This window comes from Dama dama, chromosome 16 (assembly GCF_033118175.1).
Source record: "Dama dama isolate Ldn47 chromosome 16, ASM3311817v1, whole genome shotgun sequence".
Lineage (NCBI taxonomy): Eukaryota > Metazoa > Chordata > Mammalia > Artiodactyla > Cervidae > Dama > Dama dama.
The window spans coordinates 25,283,624-25,296,916 of NC_083696.1; the positions used below are offsets into that span (position 1 = coordinate 25,283,624).

The 13,293-nt window shown below is 42.1% G+C and overlaps 1 protein-coding gene across 4 annotated transcripts in view; it reads right to left on the bottom strand.

The window, feature by feature from the left end:
• Nucleotides 1-13,293, bottom strand: part of ROR2 (receptor tyrosine kinase like orphan receptor 2) — a 238,195-nt gene that overhangs the window by 31,739 nt on the left and 193,163 nt on the right. For all 4 annotated transcript variants that reach the window (XR_009696370.1, XM_061163583.1, XM_061163586.1 and 1 more), the window contains 2 exons: nt 6,953-7,240; nt 6,133-6,163 (listed from right to left, as the gene is read on the bottom strand). Coding sequence is in view for 3 of the 4 variants with exons in the window: in XM_061163583.1 (XP_061019566.1) it covers nt 6,133-6,163; nt 6,953-7,240 (319 nt within the window). In the remaining variant the exon portion in view is untranslated. The remainder of the gene's footprint in view (nt 1-6,132; nt 6,164-6,952; nt 7,241-13,293) is intronic.

The window sequence follows — 13,293 nt, forward strand, 5'->3', positions numbered from 1 at the left end:
TGATCAATGTTCATTTCCAAGGCAAACCATTCAATATCACGGTAATCCAAGTCTATGCCCCGAACAGTAATGCTGAAGAAGCTGAAAGGTTTTAAGAAGATCTACAAGACCTTTTAGAACTAACAATCCAAAAAGATGTCCTTTTCATTATGGAATGCATATTTAAATGCACTGTGGAATGCGAAAGTAGGAAGTCAAGAAATACCTAGAGTAACAGGCAAATTTGGCCTTGGAGTACAGATATGAAGTACAGTATGAAGTACAGTACAAAATGAATCAGGGCAAAGACTAATAGAGTTTTGCCAAGAGAACGCACTGGTCATAGCAAACACCCTCTTCCAACAACACAAGAGAAGACTTTACACATGGACATCACCAGATGGTTGACACCAAAATCAGATTGATTATATTCTTTCCAGCCAAAGATGGAGAAGCTCTATACAGTCAGCAAAAACAAGACGGGGAGCTGACTGGGGCTCAGATCATGAACTCCTTATTAGCAAATTCAGACTTAAACTGAAGAAAGTGGGGGAAAAACCACTGGACCATTCAGGTATGACCTAAATCAAATCCCTTATGATTATACAGTGGAAGTAACAAATAGATTTAAGGGACTAGATCTGATAGACAGAGTGCCTGATGAACTATGAATGCAGGTTTGTGATATTGTACAGGAGAGAGGGATCAAGACCATTCCCAAGAAAAACAAATGCAAAAAAGCAAAATGGCTGTCTGAGGAGTCCTTTTTCTGAGAAAAGAAGAGAAGTGAAAAGCAAAGGAGAAAAGGAAAGATAAACCCATTTGAATACAGAGTTCCAAAGAATAGCAAGGAGAGATAAGAAAGCCTTCCTCAGCGATCAATGCAAAAATAGAGGAAAACAATAGAATGGGAAAGACTAGAGATCTCTTCAAGAAAATTAGAGATACCAAGGGAACATTTCATGCAAAGATGGGCTCAATAAAGGACAGAAATGGTGTGGACCTAACAGAAGCAGAGGATATGAAGAAGAGGTGGCAAGAATACACAGAAGAACTGTACAAAAAAGATCTTCATGACCCAGATAATCACGATGGTGTGATCACTCACCTAGAGCAAGACATCCTGGAATGTGAAGTCAAGTGGGTCGTAGGAAGTATCACTACGAACAAAGCTAGTGGAGGTGATGGAATTCCAGTTAAGCTATTTCAAATCCTGAAAGATGACGCTGTGAAAGTGCTAAGCTCAATAGGTCAGCAAATTTGGAAAACTCAGCAGTGGCCACAAGACTGGTAAAGGTCAGTTTTCATTCCAATCACAAAGAAAGGCAATGCCAAAGAATGCTCAAACTACCGCACAATTGCACTCATCTCACACGCTAGTCAAGTAATCCTCAAAATTCTCCAAGCCAGGCTTCAGCAATACATGAACTGTGAACTTCCAGATGTTCAAGCTGGATTTAGAAAAGGCAGAGGAACCAGAGATCAAATTGCCAACATCCTCTGGATCATCAAAAAAGCAAGAGGGTTCCAGAAAAACATCTATTTCTGCTTTTTTGACTATGCCAAAGCCTTTGACTATGTGGATCACAATAAACTTCGGAAAATTCGAAAGAGATGGGAATACCAGACCACCTTAGCTGCCTCCTGAGAAAACTGCATGCAGGTCAGGAAGCAACAGTTAGAACTGGACATGGAACAACAGACTGGTTCCAAATCAAAAAAAGAGTACGTCAAGGCTGTATATTGTCACCCTGCTTATTTAACTTATATGTAGAGTACATCATGAGAAATGCTGGGCTGGATGAGGCACAAGCTGGAATCAAGATTGTTGGTAGAAATATCAATAACCTCAGATATGCAGATGACACCACCTTTATGGCAGAAAGTGAAGAAGAACTAAAGAGCCTCTTGATAAAAGTGAAACAGGAGAGTGGAAAAGTTGGCTTAAAGCTCAACATTCAGAAAACTAAGATCATGGCATCTGGTCCCATCACTTCATGGCAAATAGATGGGGAAACAGTGGCTGACTTTATTTTTTGGGCTCCAAAATCACTGCAGATGGTGATTGCAGTCAGGAAATTAAAAGATGCTTACTCCTTGGAAGGAAAGTTATGACCAACCTAGACAGCATATTAAAAAGCAGAGACATTACTTTGTCAACAAAGGTCCATTTAGTCAAGGCCATATAAAGAAGGCTGATCGGAGAATTGATGCTTTTGAACTGTGGTGTTGGAGAAGACTCTTGAGAGTCCCCTGGACTGCAAGGAGTTCCAACCAGTCCATCCTAAAGGAAATCAGTCCTGGGTGTTCATTGGAAGGACTGATGTTGAAGCTGAAATATCAATATTTTGGCCACCTGATGCAAAGATCTGACTTATCTGAAAAGACCCTGATGTTGGAAAAGATTGAGGGCAGGAGGAGAAGGGGACGACAGAGGATGAGATGGTTACATGGCATCAATGACTCAATGGACATGAGTTTGGGTAAACTCTAGAAGCTGGTGATAGACAGGGAGGCCTGGCGTGCTGCGGTTCATGGGATCACAAACAGTTGGACACAACTGAGCGACTGAACTGAACTGAATTGAAGGAAACCAGATTCAAGTGTCTACGTGCTGCAGGATTTCATGTCTGTGCAGTTGTAAAACATGTAAAGTAGCTCATGGTAGAAAAAGTCAGGACAGTCGTTGCCTGGGGTGGGGGAGTAGTGATTCAGAAGCTGCATCTTGGAACTTTCTAGAATAATAGGAATGTTCTGTGCCTGGATAAGGTTTTAGAGTGCAGAGGTTTTTGCACTTTTGGAGCTTATAAATAGAATACATAAGATCTGTGCATTTCATTGTATGCAAATTTTAACTCAAAAAGAAGAGACGAGAATACTAAGTACACAGATATTGAACTCTTCTTAATGATTCCCATAATATCTCTAAGTGATATCATAATCCATAATGGTATGTAAAATATTTCAGGATAAGTGTACAAATATCTGCAACTTATTGAAATGAATAAAAAATTAGATGACTGATGAATGGAACTGTATGTAGACATAGGCTAGCACAGTAAAATATAAATGGCAGGATCTCACTGGCAGGTATTGTGAAGTGAGCAGAAGTAACACAACTTAGATTAGGAGTAGGCCTTCCTACTATCAGGTAGCTTTCGCTTAACAATGACCACTGTTTGCCAATTAGGACCAATTAGCTTTCACGGATGTTTGCCAACTAGGAAATTAGGAACGGGGCGGAAACCCCCAGGAAAGTCCCGCAGGTGCGAAAGTATTGACCAATGAAATTGCTTTGCAAACGTGTAACCAATCCGCTTCTCACCCTATAAATTTATGTAACAGCTTGGGCTGGGGGCTCTCTGACCCGCACCACTGCGTTGGTTGTGGGCGGAGAGTCCTGGCTCGAGTCAGTAATAAACTTCCCTTCCTGCAAGTTGCATTGTCTTGGAGGCCTCTCTTCCCGCTCAGGGATTTGGACATCAGGCGTAACAGTATATGGATTGGATGTCCACCATAAAATTCTTTCTACTTTTTCATGTGGTTGAATTTTTCATAATAAAATGTCGTGGAAAAGAATATCTTAAAACACAAAGAAAGTGGTCCTTCATAGGACAATTTGATTTAGATATTAATTTTCAACCAAACGTATCTAAAAATTCATTGTAATTCTAATCAAAATAACATCAGAATTTTTCAAGGAAATTAGTGTGTTCTTTAACAAGACAACATAAACACCCATATAATTACTGGCAATTATTAGATGACAGAAAAATATTAACTTCTACATAATCAAGAAATAAGACATTAATTTTTGTCATCAATTTCTGTGATTTTTATTTTTTCAATGTTTTAATCACTTCTTTTTTATTGAAATATACTTAATTTACAATTTGTGTAAGTTTCAAGTGTACAGCAAAGCAATTCAGTTACACATATATGTTCTTTTTCAGATTCTTTTCCCTTATAGGTTATTACAAAATATTGAGTATAGTTCCCTGTGCTATACAGTAGGGCCTTGTTTACCTATTTTATATATAGTAGTGTATATCTGTTAATCTGAAACTCCTAATTTATCTCTCCCCTCTCTACCCCATTATCCACTTTGATAATCATAAGTCTATTCTTTATGTAAATAAGTTTTGTAAATAAGTTCATTTGTATCATCTTTTTTGGTTTCACATATAAGTGATATTGTTTGGTATTTGTCTTTGTCAGAATTACTTCACTTAATATGATAATCTCTAGGTTCATCCATGTTGCTGCAAATGACAGTGCTTCATTTATTTTTACAGCTGATTAATTCCATTGTATATATACCATACATCTTATCCATTCATCTGTCAGTGGACATTTAGGCTTCTTCCATGTCTTGGCTATTGCAAATAGTGCTGCTATGAACACAGGGGTGCAGATGTCTTTTTCAAATTATGGTTTTCTCTGAATATACACCCAGGAGTGGGATTGCAGAATGATATGGTAACTGTTGTTAGTTTTTTAAGGAATCTCCATACTGTTCTCCATAGTGGCTGTACCAATTTACATTTCCACCAGCAGTGTAGGAGGATTCCATTTCCTCTACATCCTCTCCAGCAAGAAATAAGATATAATTATTAAAAATAATTAAGAAACAAACAATGTGAGGATCACAGGCAAAGACTATGAAGAGCCAGCTGACAAAGAAGCGCCATAGGCTAGGAAATGTCTATCACGGCCTCACTGGCGACAGAAAGGGAGAACAAAGCAGCCAGTAACAGTTTTCCTCCTTCCGAGTAGCAGAAATGAATGGATGTGAGAATCATCTTGGAATATGAGAGAAATGGGTCCTCACACTGTGGCAGGGATGTGACCTTCGTGCCCGCCCCCATCCACCCGCCACTGGCAGGTTTTCTCTTATGAGAGGTGCCTCCTGTGTCCCCGCCTGTCCTACTCCCCAGGATCTCCCCTAGAGAAACCGGCCACCAGCCTAACAAAGCGGCCACTGTGGATGTGGGAAACAACAGGAATTCCCGCAGACAGACAGCAGGAGAAAGACCATCAGGGAAATGTAAAACACACTGACACTGTTAATTAAACATGTCAAGTTCAATATTAATTTATGTGAAAAAGTGAACAAAAGTGAGATGGTGCGTTTCCCTACCTCAGCGCCGTGGCCAGTGTTTATGAGGCTGCAGGGGGACACGGATAAGCAGACACTGCTTGGCTGACCAACACAGGGTCTGTGCCACTGCTCAGAACTTTGGGACATGAAGCAACGGCCTGTCCAGGAAATGAGGAATCCACAGCCACTGCTAACCTCAAACACAGGGGCTGAAAAGAGTGATAATCATGGACCTGTGAGGTCCAGAGGAGAAAAGATGCTGCATCAGCAAAAGAGAGGCCTGAGTTCACAGCGAAAACTTGCCCGCAGCTAGGCGAAGTCCAGTGAGCCGGGTTCTGAGCCTCAGTTTCCTCATCTCTGAAGTGGGTCTAAGACACCCCTCCCCACCCCATGGTGGAAGGTCCCCAAGGCTCCATGAACATACATTTCATAGACTGTAGCTGGTGATGTAGTTATGGGTGGTGCTGAGATTTCAGGGTAACTACCTCCCTGTTTGGGCTTCCCAGGTGGCACTAGGGGTAAAAAACCCATCTGTCAATGCAGGAGATGTAAGAGACATGGGTTCAATCCCTGGGTTGGGAAGATCCCCTGGAGGAGGGCATGCCAATCCACTGCAGTATTCTTGCCTGGAGAATCCCATGGACACAGGAGCCTGGCAGGCTACAGTCCATGGGGTTGCAAAGAGTTGGACACGACTGAAGTGACTTAGCACACACGCACCCACTTCCCTGTTTCAAATGTTCTTGGGACATCAGGGTCCTGGCAGCCCCAGCAGAATAGTCTGTACACTTATACTGCCTCCTGTTGTCCTGTAAGGTCATAATCTCTGAAAGCAACTATCAATGTTTTTATGGCTTTTTCCCTAACACTCAACATGGAAAATACAGCCGTTTTCCAGCCCAAAGCAAGCACATTGCCATCCCTGTGTGAAGTCTAGCCAACTTCTAGCAAATTCAGCAAAGACATATGTTTGCCCAATTTATAGCCTGGATTCTTACATAACGGAAGCCCACAAAGAATGAGAAAATGGTTTGAGGAAAGCAGATACTTACTGAAAGTTATGATTTGGGCTGTGTGTTGGACCTAAAAGGAAAAAAAAAAAACGACAAGTTATTAATACTTCATGATTTGGAATAAATTTTTTTTCCAATCTGGCCCGTGGTAAAGGCAACCGCAGCCCAGAGTGCTCATTTGTGGTGAGCCATCTTCAGCCTCTAGCTCTGCCCCTGTCCAAGATTATATGCCAGGGATGGCAAAAACCACTGAGGATGGAAGGGGTGCTCTCTGTTGATGCAGAAACATCAGGAGATATTTTGGGAATTTTTGCTGTCTTGTCTTTCTTCTCATCTAACCTTGATTCACAAGATCTGTCTTACTCACTGGTGACAAACTGGCTGGGGCATTGTAGGGACCTCCTCATAACTAGGATAAAAGGGATACATTTCTGTCTGCCAGTTGATTGCTTTGCATCACCTGTGATAAGCACAAGGGTACAGAATCGCCCTCACCTGCTGTTCCCCACCCATCCTCTGGGCTGGGTCGGGTTTCCCTGGGTGGGTGGGTGCCCGTCTGGATCGCCTGGGCCTCCCCCGTAGGGGTGACCTCCTGACACGCAACATGTCTGGCATTATTTTTTGCACTCCAGGTTTATAGACCCCTCCATCTGTGTCTATTTTCTTTTATTACTAGTAAATGGGTAACAGGTTAAGCTGGGGACCTCATGCACAATGGGAAAGGCCTCAGGGAAGGGTTTTATTGATTTCCTCTCTGTTGCTTGTGTGTGTTCAGTTTCAAACTGCACATTAATCTGTGCTCGGTGGCTGGGGACCTTCCTATTTGATAAGCAATGGGCCTGGGGCCGTGCCCACTCACCGAGTCGCACAAACAGGACGCCGGTGGCAGTGATGGTCTTCACCCCGTTGGTGGCCACGCACTGGTAGTAGCCGGTGTCCGTCGTGTCCAGGTCCTGGATCCGCAGCCGGGAACCGTACTCCGTCTTGCGGATGATGACGCGCCGCGGCTCCTGCACCACTGGGGCGTCGTTCTTCAGCCACCGCACACTGGGTGGCGGGTTTCCGGCCACCTTGCAGTGCAGAATCGCTGTCTGGCCTTGGACGATGGTGATGTTGTTAACTGGCTCCAGAAAATTCAGAAAGTACCCTGCAAAGGAGAAGAGTCAAAGAAGAGCAAATGTCAGTGAGAACGGGGAGAAAGGGCTTCCCTGGGGCACCTTCTAGGAACTGCTTGGGGGAGGTTCTGACTTTCACAAATAAACCTTCTATTCTCCTTATTGGCTTAATGGGGGTAATTATATTCTAGAATGTTGCCTAAAACACTGAAGGAGCAAATAGGGAACGGGCTGCCCCTGAAGAAACACAGGGTTAGATTCCTGATTGCCACTGCTCACAGCACTCTCACCAACTGATCAATAAAGAACCTCGCTTCAGTGTGCTTCAGTTTAAAGACACTTTATTTAATAAGTACTGTTGATTCATTAACATTGAGCTCACAACCAACAGCCCTATAACTTGGTCTGAAAGAAGCTTATCTAACACACATGCTTTCCCCTTAAGGCACATCTTGTGCTTACGGCACCAGACAGCACTTCAGCACCATCATTGGGAGCATTTTAAATAGTCAATCACCAACAAAAAGCACAAAAATGCAAATACATGGGACTAAACAGACCAAGAAAAGGACATTTGTTTACAGTACGAGCTGGGGCATTAGACAGAGTGTTGTTTTGTACAAGCTCATCAGGGAACATGTGCATCAGCAACTCAAAATTTTGACTGCTGTAGGCATGTCTATGGATGCCGTGAGAATTAATTTTGGGGTTATAAATACATTTTAGGTTATCAGTAAACTTGAAAATACGGAATCTGCAAATAATGAGGATCACATTCTCCCTGCAAGCACTAAACCTAATCTAATCTCACTAATTTATTAAGCAAATTCATGCTCAAAAGTCCATCCTCTTTCCTACCACACCATCAAGCACAAGCCACAATAAGGAAATGAGAAAAAGAAAGTATGTGACAAAACAGACACATCCTCACACACAAGCCAATCATTGGTATGAACAGAACAAAAATAACAAGGCTGAGTGTTGCTGAAGGCTCTGTCCCACTGCACCCAGGGCAGAAGCAGGAGGAAACCATCCCAGGTTCGAATTCAAGAGGGAAAACAGAGACTAAAGGTACCCGAAATACTGAGCAAGAGGGGCTGAAAATGCTGCCCTGGAATGTGGGGCCCCATTCAATCACAGTCAGGAGCTCTCCGCTAGTGACACAAACCATGGGGAACAAGAGGAAGTGAAACAGACAGCAGTTGGGTGGGATTTGTGCATGTGTGTGTGTGCATGTGTGTGCACGCACGTGTGCTGTTGGTCAGGGGCTGGAGGGATACTCTCTGTTAAGATAAACATGCACACTAAAATTCCATAACACCAAAAATCCCATTAAGGCTAGAGAGACAAGACCATCAATCATCAGGAGATGAGATCACTGCAGACAAAGACAACTGAGTAATCTGAAAAAGACTATAAAGGATAGTGCTGTTCTAAATCTTTTGTCTTGATTTCTGGTTGGTTTCTTTTTTGTTTGTTTTATTTAAAGAAGTAAAAAGATGGGAAGAGGGCACATATCTGTATTACTGATTTAACTGGATGAAAAATTATAGGATTTCTAGTGGACCCCGGGGATAAGTTTCACAGGCTGGGTGAAGGAGATAGGTAGAAGCTGAAGAGGCAGGAGGCTGTGAATCTCAGGATGAAGATAGTTTCCCTTCACAAGAGAGAGTGGGTAGATATCTGTGCAGAGAGGTGTCACTAACTACTGCTGATTACTATTTGTGACTATTATTAACAACATTATTAGGTTCAACCTTTATTTTCTGCTAGCCAACCCCCTTTTTAATGCAGTGAATTAAGTTGTACAAGAGAATTCTTATTGATGACACAAAGCCAGAAGGTAACTGAAATGTTAATGACAAAACCCTGGAAAGAGGCTACATCAAGCAGGTGACATTCTGGATGTCATGGTTGTTCATTAACCACACAGGCCCAACTTGGGGAGACCTGCATTCCTGCTGAGGCTCCTGCACTAGATCCTGCATTTTTGAAAACAAAATGAGATCTGATCTGACAGTCTGAAGCAGTTGCTATGGTATAATCTGGACAGCCCAGATTATAGCAAACACATCATTTCACTGTGTTCTGGCCAGAACCCAAGTAGTTACAAGTTGTTTAAGATTCAAATGCTTCATTAAGGTCTCATAACACTAAAAAGCACAGTAGGGCATATAAAATAGTCATCAAATCATAACTTAAAATAGCAAATGACATATTAGATTAAAATCACCATGATCTCTTCTTTCTGGTACAAGTTTAATTATAATTCTCATCTCTACACTGATGACAGTTTTTCCAAATGCTTTTGATACTCCATGGCTTCCTGGGAGACACAGACATAGGGGTGTAAGGATCTCTGTCTCCAAGCTTACTAGCAGAAATCTAAAAGGAGCAGGCCGAGAGTTCTGAGGGCTAAGACTGAGTCATCTATTTGGAGGACTGGCTTAAAAGCAGTTCTGCCACCACCTTCCTCCATTTTTAGGGTATTTGCATACATCAACTTGGGACATCTCCTCTGATCATCTAAACATCTTGAAAGATATAGGAGGATCTTCTTCAATGTGGAAAAAAAAATATTAGTCAAGAAAGAGAAGACAGGGAGAGAACGACTCAGAGGAGAAAGTTAAGGAGAGGGTTCCTTTTGTACAAGTTATAGAAGGAAACCTGGGGGGAGTTCGAGACTGTCCTGTTACTCTAAATACAGACTCTCACTGTCTACTTCTTTTCAAGACTATCTTGTTCTTTCACACTGAAGGAGTATGAAAACCTGAAATCCTTCACCACTCCAGTGAACAGATTCTCCTACACCCCTGATTGATAAGTGATGGTGGCTTCGATGTAGTCTTTCTTGCAGGAAGGGTCCTTTTCTGAGAAATGCAGAATAGGGAAGATGGCCTCCTTCTTGGTTTGCCTTCCATGTGGGCACAGAGAGGGTGATATTAACCCTGACCCATGGGGTGGGGCACTGTGAAACCATCTACAGTAAGTCCCCTACATTGGAACCTTCAAGGTACACACTTTCAAAGATTTGAACGTGCATTCGCATGTCTAATCATGTGAGTTAGTTCACATGTCTGGCATACACTGTCACAAGCATGCATTCTCTGCAAGCGGTTGTGCTTTTTTGTGCTTTACTGTATAGAACTGTACAGAGTACAGTAGTATGGTATCTTTATTTCAAGCCCAGGATGTCTGGAAGCAAGGGCAAAAACAGTGGTGATGTAGCTGGTACGACTGTACTTTTCCAAGTACTGTACTGTAAGGTTGAAGATGTTTTCTTAATTTTTTTGTGCTTATTTGTTTTTATGTATTATTTATATAGAAAATATTATAAACCTATTACAGTACAGTATTATATAGCCGATTGTATTAGTTGGGTACCTAGGTTAACTTTTTTGGACTCATGAGTGAATTGGACTTATGAGCATGCTCTAGGAACAGAACTCATCCATATGTAGGGGACTTACTGTAGAGGTGTCAGATGGCTTAACCAGGGATGGTGCCAGCATTTCCCTTTCCGATGCTTATTCAACTGTAGCTAACAAGGACTGGAGAAATCCATTTGTGCTGGAATCAAGCCCCTTACACAGTTGATTTAATCTTTAAAGCACTCTTGATTATATCTGCTCACATGAAATATCCGTAATAGGTAAATCCAGAGACAGAAAACAGATTAGCAGTTGCCAGGGGCTGGAGAAGGGGAATTTAAGGAGTAACTCTAAATGGGTATAGGATCTCCCTTTGGGGTGATGAAAATGTCTGGAACTAGAAAGTAATGATGGCTGCACAACATTAAAAATGTAGTCCCTAGGTCAGGAAACGCCTCCTGAGGAGAGATGGGCATGGTGAGACCAGGGGAACAGACTGGGTAAAAGCAGGTTGAGGGGAGGCGGAGATGTCAGGCAAAGGGAAAGAGGGCCACACTCTTGAAAGCATCCTTTCAAAAGTACTAGCCATCACCCTCAGCTTTGTTCAGACCTAGGGTAAGACTTCCTCTGATTTTCTTCCACCCTGAGGTGCCCAATTTATATGGATTCTCTTCACTCTCAACCAGATGAACACTCACTCCTGAAGTCACAGCTTCCTCAATTTACAGAAAATGAAGGGGAAGCTAGTGAAGTGATCTAGTCCACATGTGGAGTTCTTGACAACTCTTCTCCATTTTATACCATCTCTAAACCAGTGGGGTTCAATGATGACTTCACATTGGGGCCACCTGGAAGCTGATAAAAATATTCACCTGCCCATCATGCAAGTAAGTGCCTGGGAGTTTGTCTAAAGCTCTAAGTGTGCAGCCTAGACCAAGAATCTTGCTTTGAAGGGCTGAGGAAAGAGAAAAACGAAACCCATCCAAGAACGAACTTAGAGCTGACCAGAAACAACACTGAGAAGCATTGCTGGAAGGGACACTAGGCCTGGAGAGAATGCTCCTAAGTGACCAGCACCTACATCTGGGGAGTTCCAAGTACAATGGCATTAAAAGGCCTGTCCGACGGGGAATGGACAAAAGGAAGGATCTCCACAGATATCATCCATGTCCCAACCCAGGCCTGAAATCAGCCTCCTTCATGCTCTACAGGAAACTCAGAGACCAAAACGATGGGTGGATAACACGGCAACTTCATACATTCACAGCTCCCTCCCTAGGCAGGTGAATAAAAATGAGCCCTCAGGAAGAAATCAGAAAGACAAATAATGAAGAAAATCTAATTTATACCCATGGTATCAAGGCTTCTGGTTCTTGATTCTGGTTCAAGTTTCTCTCCCTTCCTATACTCTCCCCTACTTTGAAGGGGGGTGTCCCTTGCTTTTCCTAAAACACATCCATCCAGCTGATCCCTCATTGTGCAGTCAGCCAAGAACCTCTTGTCCTCAGATCTTTTCTATTTCTCATTCTATTTCTCTAATTCTGTGCCAGAAAGTTACCTCTACAAAGGGTATTCTCCCATCAAAACAACCTCTATTCATTGCTAACCTTACCCCTAACACCACTGATCTTGGCCTGCTGCTATGGCAACATCTTTTTTTTTTTTACATTAAGATGATTGAAATACATTTTGACATCAAGAATAACAAATGTTACTTTGGGGGGCATATTTCTTAATTTCAAGGCTACTTCTCTTTCAGTAGAATCATCCTGATAACTTCCACTTAAAAATTGGGATGTTGATGGAGAGATAAGTGCATTTATTATGGGAAAAACTATTAGATTTCCACATATTGTACACATTTCCTACTGTTGCTGTAACACATTAGCACAAACTTAGTAGTGTAACACAACACAAATACACTGTCACACTGTTCTACAGGTCAGAAGTCCAAAAAATCAAGGTGTTGCCAGGATGGTATTCCTTTTGCAGGCTCTGGGAGAGTCTTTTCCTTGCCTTTCCCAGCTTTTGGAGGCCACCTGCATGCCCTGGCTCATGGTGCCTTCCTTATATCACTCTAACTTCTGTTTCCATTATCAACATCTCCAACAAGTGGCTCTGACCTTCCTGTCTTTCTCTCACAAGGACCTCTGTGATTACATTGGGCCATATGGATCATCCAGGATCATTTCCAAATCAAAATCCTGAACTTAGTTCCATCTGCACAGTCCCTGTTCGATGAAATATGGGGACACATTTCCAGGTTCAGGGATTAGGACATGGACATCACTGAGAGGCCATTATTCTATCCCTCGTGTATATTTTTCTTTTACCTTGCCACTTTACTGAATTACCTTAGTTATGATAGTTTCTGAGTTCATTGTCTTAGATTTTCTTTATTGTTTCTTCAAATAACAATAATACAGCCTTTTAGCTTCCAAAATTCATACTGCTTATATCTCCTCTTGCTTCCTATTCAACATTAATGATTTCTGAGCTATTTTTAACACTGAAATGTTGCAGAGAAAATACAGATATTAACACACTAGAATGCATGTATGCAACATCAAGATTTTATGCAAACATTTTACCATATTTGACTTTGTTGTTGTTGTTGTTCAGTCACTAAGTCATGTCTGACTCTTTGAGACCCCATGGGCTGCAGCACGCCAGGCTGCTCTGTCTATCACTATCTCTCTGAGTTTGCTCAAACT